Source organism: Brachypodium distachyon, chromosome 3, assembly GCF_000005505.3.
Source record: "Brachypodium distachyon strain Bd21 chromosome 3, Brachypodium_distachyon_v3.0, whole genome shotgun sequence".
NCBI classification, from domain to species: domain Eukaryota; kingdom Viridiplantae; phylum Streptophyta; class Magnoliopsida; order Poales; family Poaceae; genus Brachypodium; species Brachypodium distachyon.
In genome coordinates this window covers 14,412,919-14,428,361 of record NC_016133.3, presented here as the reverse complement: position 1 = coordinate 14,428,361, position 15,443 = coordinate 14,412,919, and the positions used below count along the sequence as shown (strand labels likewise).

The 15,443-nt window shown below is 42.7% G+C and overlaps 1 protein-coding gene across 1 annotated transcript; it reads left to right on the top strand.

Annotated features, from left to right (window-relative positions):
* The first annotated feature begins 6,545 nt into the window (after positions 1 to 6,545).
* LOC100832352 (protein TPR2) lies at positions 6,546 to 15,190 on the top strand. Its single transcript, XM_003573401.4, has 25 exons — positions 6,546 to 7,171; positions 7,287 to 7,466; positions 7,551 to 7,664; positions 7,754 to 7,912; positions 8,797 to 8,977; positions 9,053 to 9,173; positions 9,261 to 9,370; positions 9,474 to 9,612; positions 9,701 to 9,810; positions 9,950 to 10,019; positions 10,190 to 10,263; positions 10,422 to 10,517; positions 10,601 to 10,696; positions 10,894 to 11,021; positions 11,199 to 11,433; positions 11,512 to 11,676; positions 11,934 to 12,041; positions 12,108 to 12,257; positions 12,557 to 12,667; positions 12,755 to 12,934; positions 13,117 to 13,245; positions 13,570 to 13,665; positions 13,852 to 14,037; positions 14,192 to 14,364; positions 14,475 to 15,190. Exons 1-25 carry the CDS (start codon positions 7,092 to 7,094, stop codon positions 14,689 to 14,691), a joined length of 3,408 nt encoding a protein of 1,135 aa, XP_003573449.1. The 5' UTR covers positions 6,546 to 7,091; the 3' UTR covers positions 14,692 to 15,190.
* Positions 15,191 to 15,443: the final 253 nt, after the last annotated feature.

Below are 15,443 nucleotides of genomic sequence, written 5' to 3'. Positions count from 1 at the left end.
CAAACTTTAACAATTTATTAGTCAAAAGTTATACGGCTTAGTAGTAGGCTGAATGGAGAACTAATAAAAACAGTCCGAGGTAGACCTTGAGTGTGTACACTTTCCATTTCCACATAGTACGGCCTGGGAGGTTTCAATGCAGGGCAGGGGAGAGCGCTCCCTGCCATCATAGTTCCTCCAACCACAAACTACCTCACTTTCCTTGACACTGACGGACAGACCAGGCCACACCTCTCTCTCTAAGAAAAAAAATAATTTCCAGAATAAAAAAAGAAATGCTCAGAGCCAAACAGCAGCACACATCATCAGCAGCAGCTCCACTCACGTCCCCTCCGTCCTCTTCCTTTCCTTCCCTGTCATTTTGGTGTTCTCCTCGGAAAGAGAAAAAAATTTTGGTGGAAAAGGACTCCTCAGTTTTTGTACTGCCAGTGGGGTCGTCACAGTGACGATACTGCCGACCATGTGCCTTCTGTTTGGCCTATCTGCAACAACACGTACCACTACCGATAATTACCGTCGGATAACTACTGACAGGAGATCTTAGTATGGTCCTTCTCGCCTAGCCAGGATCTGGGCAAAGATTTCAGTTGTCCGTACACGTACTCTATTTTGACTGACCTTGACAAGATCCTCAGAAATGAAATTTGTCAGATTTTATCTAACGAAGGAAAATGATAAGATAGAATTTCGTGGGTCAATATTGAATTCAGATTTCAGAATGGGGGATGGAGATGGCTGGGTAGTACACCAGTGACAATGCTTGAGCATTTTGGTGGAAGTTTCTGTGCCCCATACTCCGTATATGTATTTCCCTTTTCTTTTGCAAGAGTATATGTATTTCCCTTGACACAAAACATTGGTCCCGCAGTCCTAGGTGCCAATAATTGAGGGAAATTTGCTGGCGACACCATCTCTTACCAATAATTGGTGAGAATTCTGTAAAATTCATCGGCGATCGATGACTCCTTTTTCCCCAGGGAAAGTTCGATCGAGCACACCTAATGAAAGGATCTTGATGCTCTATAGTTTTATCTCTTGGCTAGCCTAGCAAAAAGTATCTAGCTAGCGATCAAGCCAGCTTTGTTGAGCATGATTAGCCTTTCTCTATTGTCCTAATTACAAAGTCAGGTCCCGGACTGGTACGCCTAAACGACAAACAAACCACGTTGATTAATACAAATAGCCAAACTGGAAATCTAGCATCAGGTTTCACATCAAGATGGTGACTTATACCGTACCAAAAATTAGCTCCCACGGTGCCTGTCCAAATCAGCACGCGTTAGCATCGGTACGACCAGCAAACTTAAACTTTTTATATATAATGTTCAGACGCAAGGAAAACGTCCAAGTGATGTGATTGTCAGCATGGAATCGTCAAAAAAAAAAACTGGAAATCTTCTTCTTCTTCCTCTTGCAAAGAAAACTGAAAATCATCATTATCATGGATTCTATTTTTGTATAGATTCGCCAAATTTCCGCGGTGACCAAAATAGCAGGATCATTCTGCTCCCTCTTCTTGCCACTCGCACAGTTATAGCATAACAAAAATACTCCCTCTGTTTCCTCAAAAAAAAAAACTCTGTTTAAATACGACACGTACAAAAGAGCATGATGGATGGCTTGTCCCCATCTAATGCACCCTATAACTTATCCTTTTTGGGAGCAAGCAGGTGTGGTTGTGGGGACACGTGGAGCTAGCCAGGCCTTTTGAAGCAGGTGTGAAATTCACTTGTCCATTCTTTATGCGTTGAGAGCAAGAGAGAGAGAGAAATAGATGGAGAGTGAAAGCTAGAGAGAGATCTTGGTGCTCACTCGGCTAACAATATTTTGAGCAGCCTCGTGATACAAGAGAACCATGGGTTTTGGATGCCCCCTGCTAGCTCCGTCCTCTACGCCTACACATGCATGTGGCACATGAAATCGGGTCCAAACAAGACTAGCCTAGTCCATACCCTTTCTAAATATAAGAGTAAATCAGTAGCTTTGTTCTAAGTCAATTTTTTTTTAAATTTGACTAAGTTTACTAAAGAAAGCATCAATATCTAGAATATCAAATAAATATCTTATGAAATATATATATCATGGTAGATTTAGTTAAACTAATTTGGAGTCGTATTGTTGGTAATTTTTTTGTATAAACTCGGTAAAAGTTCAAAAAGTTTGACTTGTTTGCGGCTAATTTTATAAATGGAGAGAGCATGACACAAAAGAATACACATAGTTTCTTATGCACTTTAAATAGACAGATCGAGACATGCATGTATATACGCCTAGATTGTTTTGCGTGGACATGTACGTGGGGTGGTTGTAGCAAAACAAGACCCACTAGGTGGAGAAAGGCGCGTCCTAGCTACCCGCCGTACACACGTTTGACGGTACGTACAGTGCACTACTAGTAGTAGTACTAGCAGCAGCGTAGCACGCACATGATGGCCCCAACCCAATTATGGCGTACCCAACAGTTTACCCCCGTCACATTCATCCCTCACTCCACAATCTCTCTCTCTCTCTCTCTCTCTCTCTCGTGCGTGTCCGGATCTGGGCAGGCGCTCCACTTGCAATTTTTTTTTATTTCTCTAGTTCTGTCTTTCTTTCTCGTTGCTTTTAATTACGAAAAGTTGGAAGATGGGCATTCGGTACTACTGGATCCATGCACGTACTAACACGGCAGAAGTAGCAAAGAGATATCCTATCTGCATGCAATTTTGATGCACTGCTTTATTGGCTTGCAGAAGCATTATTTTTAACCTGGAGTAATAAGTATAGTACCGGCAGTACCTAGCTATAGTAGGATCGATCTAATTTTTCTGCGGATGTAGTCCGTGTTGACATCAAAATTCGTCCTTGACCATCCAAGGCGTACGTACTCGATTGCGCGATTTAGTTTTCCACCTTTTGGGTATAATCTTTAATGTTGTGCATTTGCATCGGAGAGAAAAAAAAAGTTGTCCTCAGGCCTGTTGTGCTTGTAATAACGCACAGCGGGACGAACAAATTAACGTTGCACGTGTAGTAACAAGGTCCGGTATGACAGTAACGGGTGAGAAAGCAAAGCCCAGTTATATTTATCGGGTTGCAGACTAGATAACCTATACGCAGTTGTTTGTACGGAGCACAATTTTAACCTGTGCTGAAATTGGTGCTACAAATACATTACGAGGTTTGTACGATTTTTCTACACGAAACCAGTACACCACATTACTTTCTCACTATTAACATAATGTTGATCAAGCTTATACCCAAAAAAAATCACGCCAGCCTTATAAATCCGGACAAAGAAATACCGAGATCGCACATAAAAAATTGTGGCCCTAGCTGCTTCTGCTTCACACGGACGCCTAATCCAAAGGGACTTTCCGGCCAACGGTTCACGAGCCACAAACTCGCAACTATGCAAGATAGCATCCAATTTTTCTCTTCCAAGTCTAGCTTTGCATTCTTATCTAAAGTCTAGCGTCCATTTCCCCATGGACCCAAGGATCTGCCGTAGCGAAAACGGACAAGCAACCGTTCAATGAACTACTCCTGACCAACTAACTTTTTCTCGACGTTAAAAACATCATAATTCCAAAGGAAAGAAAATCTCTATCGCCCGTCGACTTCACTGTACGCGATCCAACGAGAAGAAGCCAGCCACAGACGATCCCGCGCCACACGCGCGCATGCATGTGATCCCCACTGCCGCGCAGATACGGACGGGGGGGCCGCGATCGATCCCACCACACCAGAAAAAAGGCACCCAGGGATTCCCTTTCCTCAGCCCCGAATTACCCCTCCGCCATTCCCGAGGCAAAGTTCCCCTCAGTGGCATTCATCGTAATTACTTCCAGTCCCCGAGCCCTCATATTCCGCGTCCAGCCCGTACAGGCACACGTAGTGGGGCCCTGCTTCCAGAGCGGTCAAAGCCAAACTCGGTACGTGAGCAGGTGGTCCAAGGACCTCGCCACGTGTCAGAGCCTGAGTGGCACGTGAGACGTGGCGGTGCAGGTTTTTTCTTCCTTTTCTTTTCCCTTTTAAAAAGGAATTAAATTCGGGACGGAACCGGACGCATGGATGGATGAACGAATGCGTGGCCAGTTGTCTGATAAGGTCCTGTACTTATATAGGGCTTTTGATAAGGTATCTGGCTTATAACGTGTTAAAGGCTCGACAGCTACTCGCTCGGCCACTACTACAGCGCAGAGGGAAAGCGACGGCTCCCGAAATCCGAAATAATTGCCCACCCGTCCTGCCTCCCTGCTACGCGCACCCAGTGGCTCCCACATGCTTTCCTTTTTTTTTTTGTTCTCTCTCTCTCTCCCCTTTGCTTTCCTGTGGATACTCAACTTCGGTTCTTTTGGCTGAGTGAGTACGTACACTTTCTTTCTCACCAAATTTATCTCTGATCTTTTATTTTAAAACTAGACATATCTGTGTTTTCTACAGGAATTTACTACGGAGTACTTCTTTCGTACCATATTAAGTGGTTCAAATTTAACTAAATATGGATGTATCTATGTATTAAAATACGTTTAGATAGGTTGATATTACGATAGTTGATATGTGACGAGTGAGTAAGGTTAAACAACTGACAAACAAATTCAAGTTTAGCCCTGGCATGTTACTTTCATTGCTACTGTAATGTAGAACTACATTAAGTCAGCTTTCATGCCCCACTTTGTAAAATTCTTATCATTGTCTGCATTTTATATTAAAAAATATTATGGTGTCGTCTTGCACTCACATGGTCAAGGAGAACATTTGTGTATTACACTTCTTGCATTGCATAATGCATACATGGTAAACGAAAGTTGTGTGGATATGCTGGTATACATTTTAATTTATATATGTATTTTTTTTCTAATTGCAGATCCTGTTGTTCAATCGCATTCCTTAGATTCACAAAAAAAAATCATTTTGGGCATTGACATAGTATCAAAAATCTAGAAATAACCAATGATTCCTATCGAATACTCCTTTTCGGACTAGAGGTCAGTTAAGAAAAACTTGTATCACAAAATTCCTTGGGTAGGCTGTAATCACGTCTGGAGGGAGTATATATAAATATCTGTCATTAATTCTTGCTTGACATGCCACCCACCCCTCAATCTTCGCCACCATTAATTATTATAACATGCACGTAATTGAAATGCCCTAGCCCATGCTCACTTGTATGCCCACCTCTTTTGCTGGACGCACTACCTAGCCCTCGATCTCCACATGCCACGTTCGCCAATCACCCCTCTCTTTGAGATGCCTTAATTAGTTACAACACGTGCTCAATTAAGCGACACACATCGTGTACTTCCCACGCCTGAAGGCGCTTGTTTTAATTGTTATTGCGGGCCACAACAGCTGCACGTGTGTAGTTGCTCCAAATCGCCGCCCCCTAATAATAGAACTAAAAAATCTCAGGCACCACCTAAAACATGAAAAAGCAAGTATATGAATAGTAACCACTATAGCTATAATAATATGAAAATTCTTCCTAAGACACGTATACGCATATAATACATACTTGTATTGATAGGATGGTCCAAATATTCAAGTTTAACTGAAGGCATGTGTGTAACGCTACTCCGTACGTTCCATAATATAGAAGGCATATAAATATGTGTGCGATCGACGATGTAGAAGTTTGACCACTGTTATAGGCCAGAGTATATGGATTGAGCATACAAGCGTGGTCTCATTGTATTTTTCCGCAAATCACTCGTATGCCACAAGTTCTTGTATGAATCATGCAAACATAACTTGTCAAACATCTTCATTGGAGCCCGTAAAAAGCCAAACGTTCCGTATATTTTGGAAAGAGGGTAATTTTTTTTGTTAACTAGAGGTAGTACGAGATAATGTTTCTCCGTAGCCTTGATATTAATGCTCAAGGAACACAAAACAACGAAGAAAAAAACATAACATCTTGACGCCACGTCTGGACCATCACACATATTTGCGCACAACCATTCATCTTGTGTGAGAAAAATAGGCTTCATGTCCTCCATAAATTCCTTCCCTCTAACTATGTGAATCCACCAGAATAATAACCATGTTCGACAATAGAAAAAAAACATATGGACCACATGGATAATCATTCCACGTTTCCTTATCATGAAAAATACAGTCTTGGTAGTGAGTAAGTACATGCCTGAAAAGCTGGGTAGCCAGTACGGGGTGCGGCTACCACCAACCCCCCCCTCCCCCCTGCGTGCCAGTTCAAATTTCGAAACCGGGGAGAGCGGATACAGAAAGAGAGAGAAAATTAATGCGTACGAGGAAGGATGACGTGGCGTGCCGAGAGATGGCTCACCAGAAACGGAAGCCAGCCAGCGGACGCGGTCGAGTGCGCCTGTCTAATGGGCCCCCCACGTACCCGGCGGGGCCCGCCCCAGAACGCGACGCGGAAATTTACCAAACTGCGCTGGAGATAAAGTGGGGTTTGCCCGTTTTGCCCCTGCCGCAAGTCGTTTTCAGTGGCAGGCGGAGTGAATAGAGCCGAGGGGCGAGGGTGCAGGGGTAAATTGGGGCGGCTGTCTGGGCGGCTATATAACGGGATGCGTGGAGAGGGTGGTTATAAAACGCGGCCCCGAAAAACCAAAAGCAGAGCCGGAAAATAAAAGCGAGAGAGAGAGGGACTGCTGGTTTTGGAGAGAGAAGAAAGCGAAGGTGGAGAGAGAGAGAGGTTGGGGGTAGAAGAGAGAGAGATAAGGAAGGGAAACGCGGCGGCTAGAGCGAAGGAGAAGGAAGCGGCGGCGGCGGGTAAACCCTAGCCGACGAAGCGCCGCGAGCGGTCGAGGGGTTTGGGTTGGGTTCTCCAGCCGCCGGATTCGCGCCGGCAGCTGCAGATCGGCGGTCGCGCCGCCGGAATCGGGGGAGATCCCGTCTGGATGGGCCTGCTTGGGCTGTGAGCTCGCTCTCGCCGTTCGGTTTGGAGCCTCGCTAGGGTTTTGAGCTGCTCGTGGGGGGGCTGTTTGGTCCGGGTTTTCGGGGGCGGCGGTTGGGGGGCCTTGCGGTGGTTTTTTTTTCTTCCGAGATTTGGGAGGGGATCTGCCGCGCAGGCGGGAGTTCTCCCTTTGTCGTGAGCGCTGGAGACGCAGGGCGGGATCGGGGGAGCCATGTCTTCGCTGAGCAGGGAGCTGGTCTTCCTCATCCTGCAGTTCCTGGATGAGGAAAAGTTTAAGGAGACGGTGCACAAGTAAGTGCGACTGCCGAGTTGATCGAGTCAAAAGGTTTTTGTAGCTATCTGGAGTTGTTGAGGAGGCTGGGTTTTTGAATTAATTTTTTTTTGTCCGCCCGTTTTGGTCGCGCAGGTTGGAGCAGGAGTCTGGGTTCTACTTCAACATGAAGCACTTCGAAGACATGGTGCAGGGCGGCGAGTGGGACGAGGTCGAGAGGTACCTCAGCGGCTTCACCAAGGTGGAGGACAACCGCTACTCCATGAAGATATTCTTTGAGATCCGCAAGCAGAAGTACCTCGAAGCCCTCGACAGGTGACTCATATTTACTTGAGCATTTCTCATGTCCATTTGTCTGTATCTGCTGTGATTTGTGCTGAATTGGCCTGGTGTTTGCAGGCATGATCGGGCCAAGGCAGTGGAGATACTCGTCAAGGATTTGAAGGTGTTTGCGTCCTTCAACGAGGAGCTGTTCAAGGAAATCACACAGCTGCTGACTCTGGATAATTTTAGGTATGATGCTAATAGTTCATCCGGAGCAATTTGGTATAGCAAAATGTTTGTGCATTGGATTGATGTGGTTGTGTGCCAATGATGGCCAGGCAAAATGAGCAGCTGTCCAAGTATGGTGACACTAAGTCAGCCCGGAATATCATGCTCATGGAGCTTAAGAAGCTTATTGAAGCAAATCCTCTTTTCCGGGACAAGCTTAATTTTCCTCCATTTAAAGCATCAAGACTGCGCACGCTGATCAATCAAAGGTATTTGGTCGATTTAAAATCTGGCATGCTTTTAGTTCTGTGCTAGTACCCCTTGTGTCCAATGGGATACTATCTCTATGAACATTATTTATGCTATACTTTTAAAGCAAATAAATGTTGCCGTGACTTAAGATCCCACATATAAATTTGTGTGCATAGCTGCCAGCTCACGTCATAAGTTGGGAAAAGAGCTGTCACTAAACTGCTATACTTGGAGGGTTTCCCTTTCTGTTCTTTGTTTTCTTCTGGTTGAGTTTCCATCTTTCCTAAAAATGATCAATCAAATAGGACAAAGGGGTGTGCGGTGCTTATATTGAAATTAATGTGGAGTTTTAGCACCTAACATAATGGAAGGACATTTATGGTTATTGCATGATTGGTTGTTCTGTTCAATGGACATGCCCAACCAATTAGTTTGGAAATTAAGAGTGATGGTTGCTTTATCAAATTAGCATCATTTGGTGCTTTATCAAATCATGGTTGTACACGTGAAGATGGAGGAGTTGCCGTGTCCACATATTGTAAACATGTCAATTCTTAAGACATTTGGCAAGTTCCAATTTTAAGCGCTCATCCTTTCAATGTCTTATCCAGGAAATCTACTTGATGTATTTTCTTTTTGCTTTCAAGATTTGTTTGGTGTCAGTTTGATACGCTGTATGTGATTCTCCCAGTTAGCAAGTTCGGATGGAATATAACGGATATATGTCAGTTGGTGACGTGTCAATGGTTTTATATTGGACTTTCTACACATGCAATTAAATGCTTGTCGTTTACTGTTTGCGATAACGAAGACCTACTAGGCTTCCAGTATGCCTTCTCTCGCTTCAGCTTCTTGTAAAGGTAACACTAACTTGACTTGTCTGTTTTCTTGTGCCATGTAGTCTTAACTGGCAACACCAGCTCTGCAAGAATCCCAGACCAAACCCTGATATCAAGACACTCTTTACCGATCATTCTTGTGCTGCTCCTACGAATGGAGCAAGAGCTCCTCCCCCTGCCAATGGTCCTCTTGCTGGACCAATCCCCAAATCAGCTGGATTTCCACCAATGGGTGCTCATGCTGTACGTATTATAGCAACAGTTAAACATTTGACTTATTTCTATCATTCTATCATTCACTATATCTCAATCTTGCAGCCATTTCAACCTGTGGTTACTCCAAATGCAATTGCGGGTTGGATGACCAATGCCAATCCTTCTTTACCACATGCTGCTGTTGCTCAAGGGCCATCTGGTCTTGTTCAGCCTCCAAATACAGGTAGGGTAAATTGCAATATGCTGAATGGCGGATATCACTATTGCAACGTTATTTGATTTTTCATTTGGATGCTCTATTTGTTTGCAGCTGCATTTCTGAAACATCCAAGAACACCCACAAGTGCGCCTGGCATTGACTACCAATCGGCAGATTCTGAACATCTGATGAAAAGAATGCGTGTGGGCCAACCAGATGAGGTACGTGGGTGAACTTGGACTTACCTGTGTTTCTGCTCTTATGTACTCATTTCTGCAACATTGTCTCATGAAATAATTTCTATACATAAAAAAACTATGTTAGGTGTCATTCTCCGGTGCAAGCCATCCTCCCAATGCTTATAGTCAAGAAGATCTCCCCAAACAAGTAGTTCGCACACTTAATCAGGGTTCTAATGTTATGAGCCTGGATTTCCATCCTGTTCAGCAGACCATTCTTCTAGGTACATGCTTCAAACATGTCGCTCGGTTCTTGAATCATTACTTTATCAGTACATATTCTGCTGTGCTAAAGTTTTTGATGTAACACAGTTGGAACGAATGTCGGTGACATCGGGATATGGGAAGTTGGTTCACGGGAGAGGATAGCACACAAGACATTCAAAGTTTGGGATATTAGCTCCTGCACCTTGCCTCTGCAGGTCCTTAGTTCATTGATCAACTCAGTCTATTTTATTCTGTGCTTTTACCATCTTTGTTTGTGCTGCAAGCTGTAATTACCTGCATTCTGCCTTGTCATTTGTTTGTTCTGATGCCCAATTTGTGCTCTTATGTGTCCAGGCTGCACTAATGAAAGATGCTGCGATATCTGTCAATAGGTGTCTGTGGAGCCCTGATGGAAATATTCTAGGTATAAAAAATGGACCACTTAAGTGCTATTATTATTCATCTATGGTCATGCCTATTTTTTCTAAAAAAGGACAGCATTTGCGTGGTACTTTGTAATTGGAAGTGTTCCATTCCTTTTCATTTTCCTGCTTATCTGCAAGAATGATTCAATAAGCTTAATTTGATTCTCAGGTGTGGCATTTTCGAAGCATATTGTTCAGACATATACATTTGTTCCGAATGGAGAGTTAAGGCAGCAGGCAGAGGTACATTCATAAGGATCGAGAATGAAAAATCAACATACTTTTTCCTTACACCCCCTTGGGGAACTATCAAGTCTCCATAATACCCAAACTAAGCCTTCACATCCAAACACCCTCTTAAAGGATCTTAACTCTTTGGCCTTTTTTTGTAAATTGCACAGATTGATGCTCACATTGGTGGGGTTAATGACATTGCCTTTTCTCACCCCAACAAGACCCTGTCAATTATTACATGTGGTGATGACAAACTCATTAAGGTGAGATTATTATTCATATGACATGCTACTGTTCTTAAATGTAAAGAGAACATCGTTAGCATTCTTGTACATTTCATTTGCAGGTATGGGATGCTCAAACAGGACAAAAGCAGTACACATTTGAAGGCCATGAGGCTCCAGTCTATTCCGTTTGTCCTCACTACAAGGAGAACATTCAGGTACTTTCTGATGATTTCAACTCTGATACTCGAGATATGCTGTATCCATTTTGTACTGGTACTGCACTTATTATCGTTGTCCACCAATTTTTATTTGTTTCATGTTCAGTTGGTTTAATTTTGATATGCCATAGCTTCAATTATTAGATTAGCATCATCTATTCTATGGGTTTCTACAACTTTTGCTTTATTTGCAGTTTATCTTCTCTACTGCCATTGATGGGAAAATCAAGGCATGGCTGTACGACTGTTTGGGCTCGCGGGTCGACTATGATGCTCCTGGACATTGGTGTACTACCATGTCTTATAGCGCTGATGGAACAAGGTGAGAAGCTTCAACTGTTAAATAGATTAGAATGGCTATCAGATATTTCCAAATTAAGTAAACATTTTAAGGGATGAAAGATCATTTCATCATCTGGATTTCTCAGGTCCCAATTTAATATTTTTCTTCACTTTTTTCCAACCCATATAATTTATTTAATATAAATTTTTCTTGCAGGCTCTTCTCTTGTGGAACTAGTAAAGACGGTGATTCCCACTTGGTCGAGTGGAACGAGACCGAAGGGGCTATTAAGAGGACATACAATGGCTTCAGGAAGCGATCACTAGGTGTTGTCCAGTTTGACACAACGAGGAACCACTTTTTGGCTGCTGGAGATGAATTTGTTGTTAAATTCTGGGATATGGATAACACCAACATACTAACAACAGCAGAGTGTGATGGTGGACTGCCTGTGAGTATATTTTCTGTGGCTTCTATTAAACATGTACCGACTTAAGGTTTTCACATGACTTTTTACTAACATGCGCAGGCAAGCCCTCGCTTGAGATTCAATAGAGAAGGCTCATTGCTTGCTGTGACAGCAAACGATAATGGAATAAAAATTTTAGCCAACACTGATGGGCAGCGTTTGCTGAGGATGCTGGAGAGCAGAGCTTTTGAAGGCTCTCGTGGACCTCAACAAATTAATACCAAGGTAATGATAGGCATCTACTTATCAGTATTGGTCGATTCGATTATTAATATTACATAGAGTCTTCTTTAGCTTGTTTTCTGGTATTTGTTTTTCCTTTGCTCCCAATTGAGATTTTTATTTGAGCATATAATTGCTGCGTGTTGTCTAAATAACATTGGCATCTGGTGTATCCGTGAGATGCACTGAAGATGGGTTCCAATGAAGGATTTTGGGACAACTGATCTATCTAACTACATATAATTCCACTTTTAATGCAGCCCCCATTGATCAACACCCTTGGTTCTGCTTCAAATGTATCTAGTCCTATAGCAGTGAACTCAGAACGACCTGACAGGATGTTGCCTGCTGTTTCAATGAGTGGATTGGTTAGTTCCACAGCCTTTCTTGTTCTTCAATATGTTGGTTTGCTAAATTTTCAAGCAAATTCGCAGGCACCTATGGATGTTAGCAGAACGCAGGATGTTAAACCAAGAATAACAGATGAAGCCGAAAAGATGAAGACCTGGAAGTTGTCCGACATTGTTGATTCAGGACATATTCGGGCACGGCGTTGTCCAGATACAGCATCAAATCCGAGCAAAGTACGTTAAACATTTGCTGTTTTTATTTTGATATCTGGATGTGATTAACTCATTATTGAGTAGTAAATACTATGCAATATCAACTTAAACATACGATCTTATCTTTCTTTTAAAGGTAGAGAGGAGGTTTAAATTTGCCCATAGTTTTTTCAGAAAGGTCAATGTTTGACCTGTTGTTCAGGACAATGTTTGTCTGTTTTTGTGAACAATAAGCAGTTCAGCAGTAGGCAAGCAATTATGTTTTGTGCTCCTGGCAATGTAAAATTTCTGAGTGAGGCAATTATTTGTTTGTTTCACAGGTTGTCCGTTTGCTATACACAAATAATGGGATTGCACTATTGTCTCTCTGCTCCAATGCTGGTCACAAGCTGTGGAAGTGGCAACGCAGTGACAGGAATCCTACTGGCAAGGTTAAACTGAAGAACTGCACCTATTTGGATTTCATTTGCAATGTTATTTTGCTTGTGTTCTGAATTGTCTTCACAATCTTTTGATAGTCTACCGCATCTATTTCGCCTCATCTGTGGCAACCGCCAAATGGGATTCTAATGACAAATGACACCAGTGATGGTAACCCAGAAGAGGCAACTGCCTGCATTGCATTATCCAAAAATGACTCCTATGTAATGTCTGCATCTGGTGGCAAAGTCTCATTGTTCAACATGATGACATTCAAGGTAATGCTTCTTGAGCATATAGCACAGCAAGTTGTGTAGTTTGATTCCCCGTCTCTCTTTGGTATGCAGCTTAATGGCAAACATAGCTTCCTGATAGATCATAACTTCAAATAACAAGAACCACCTAAGTTTGTCACTGCCTTCCTCCACATTTCTGATTAAATGTGTGGAATCTCTTACAGGTCATGACTACGTTCATGGCACCTCCACCTGCTGCAACTTTCCTCGCGTTCCACCCACAAGACAATAATATCATTGCTATTGGAATGGAGGACTCAACCATTCAGATTTACAATGTCCGTGTTGATGAGGTGTGTACAATTTATTTTAGCTTGTGATCCTCACTCTAAGTAGAGTATTCCTGTTTAATAACGTGTTGCTTATTTCACATTTTGTATCTCCTCTTGCTCCCGACAATCTTATTTGATGTATCTGAGGCTTGAAGCTTATTAGACACTTAAAGATGAAGTTTTGCATGTTCTTTTTTATGGTTACAAGGTGTAATGCTCAGCAATCATCAACTAGCATTTTTAAAGAATTGGGGGCTTCTTGGACTTGATGTTTATTTTTCTTGCACCAAATCATGATCCAATAGACATGCATATATGTATACTCACCTTAATTAAATTACGTAGGTTAAAAGCAAGCTCAAGGGCCATCAGAAAAAGATTACTGGACTAGCATTTTCTCAGTCAATGAATGTCCTTGTATCTTCAGGTGCTGATGCTCAGGTATGAATCATTATTCCATTGGATTCTTTTTTAAATGTTTAAATCTCTTTATCCGTACATTTGCTTAATTCGTAGTACACAAGCCAATCCATCTATTGGTCTGTTCTGTTGAAATCTTCTTTGTGATTGGTCTTCCAACTACATTTTATATTTGATTCATTCATTTCTGGAATGGAAATTTTGCAGCTGTGCGTTTGGAGCATTGATGGTTGGGAAAAGAAGAAATCGAGATATATCCAACCACCGGCAAATCATTCTGGTGCTTTAGTTGGCGATACAAGGGTCCAATTTCACAATGACCAAACACATGTTTTGGTAGTTCATGAGAGTCAATTGGCTATCTATGATGGGAAGCTCGAATGCTCACGCTCGGTTAGTCATCACCAAAATTCTTTATATCTCGTTACTTTCCGTATTCAAATTATGTCTTAGCCTCTTAGGTTTACATTAGACCACTGCTTGTTATCGCTACATTTATCAGTGTGATTATCTTATTGATTTCTCCCTTTGTTACTTGATAATGCAGTGGTACCCTAGAGATGCACTCCCGGCCCCAGTTTCAAGTGCAATATACTCATGTGATGGTCTCCTGATTTACGCTGGATTCTGCGATGGTGCTATTGGAGTATTTGAAGCAGAGTCTCTTAGGTTACGTTGCAGGATTGCACTTTCTGCCTATATACCTCCTTCAATGCCTAGGTATGCCTAGTCTCATGAGTCACTGCTCTTATTTTTCTTTTCATACTTGTGTTTTGTTAGTCATATTCCAGGTGAACTTACTGTTGATTTTGCATCTTCTTATCCAACAGTGGCGGAAGTGTGTATCCGATGGTTATCGCTGCACATCCCTTGGAGCCTAATCAGATAGCAGTGGGCATGAGCGATGGTGCAGTTCATGTGGTGGAGCCATTGGACACGGACACAAAGTGGGGAGTTGCCCCTCCCCAGGACAACGGAGCCCACCCGTCAATGTCATCAGCGCCGGCAGCATCTAACAACCAGGCGTCTGATCAGCCGACGAGGTGACTCGGACCAGCAGCGCCTAAATTCGTTAGCCCAAAGAATGGTAGGACCGTAGGAGATAGGGAGAAAGAAGAAACAGTTAGATTCATGAGGTGAGGTGAGGTGATATGCATCAAGTCCGTACCACCGTCTCCCTTGCCTGTGGCATCAGCAGCAGGACAGGTGGCGATTCATGATGACTTGTCTAAACTAGTTTTTGGTTCATTTTTGGCCCCAAAAATCTTAACCTCGTCACCTGGTGTTGCTTGACATGGCTGGCATCTTTCCTCATCGTTTGTAAAGCTTTCCTGCTCTGAGCTAGTGGTGGTACCTTAGAAGAAGCTGTTCTTTGTTTCTGCCCCTTTGTTTGGTGGGGCAGCTATTTGTAGTGTAAACTGTTAAACGTGGTCGGCATGCTGGATTTACTTGGCCTGTGATGATGGATTCGATCAAATATTCGGTTTATTTGATGAAGTTGTTGTAATGTTCATGGGTCGGAAATGATTTGATTTGCCTTGTTTTATCTTTGCCGTGCGTGAAATTTGACACCGAGGACTACATTATGATCGTTAAGATAGTTTTGTTTGTACCAACTATTACTTCCAGCTTTGTTGATGTATTCTTTTGTCGGATCTCGCGTCAATGTTTCCCAAAAATATACTCCCTCGGATCAAACTCACTTATTATCGATCAGAGGGAGTACAAATGATTGATCTTTCTTCCCTTCTCACTAAGTTTCATCATATTTAAGCCCTGTCTTTTCGTGACTGCTTCAT

Excerpts from the sequence above, each read along its gene's own strand:
- LOC100832352 (XM_003573401.4), top strand. The coding sequence starts at position 7,092 with ATGTCTTCGCTGAGCAGGGAGCTGGTCTTCCTCATCCTGCAGTTCCTG. Across the intron at positions 12,258-12,556 it reads CAGCATCAAATCCGAGCAAA|GTTGTCCGTTTGCTATACAC; the intron begins GTACGTTAAACA and ends TTTGTTTCACAG. Across the intron at positions 14,365-14,474 it reads ATACCTCCTTCAATGCCTAG|TGGCGGAAGTGTGTATCCGA; the intron begins GTATGCCTAGTC and ends CTTATCCAACAG.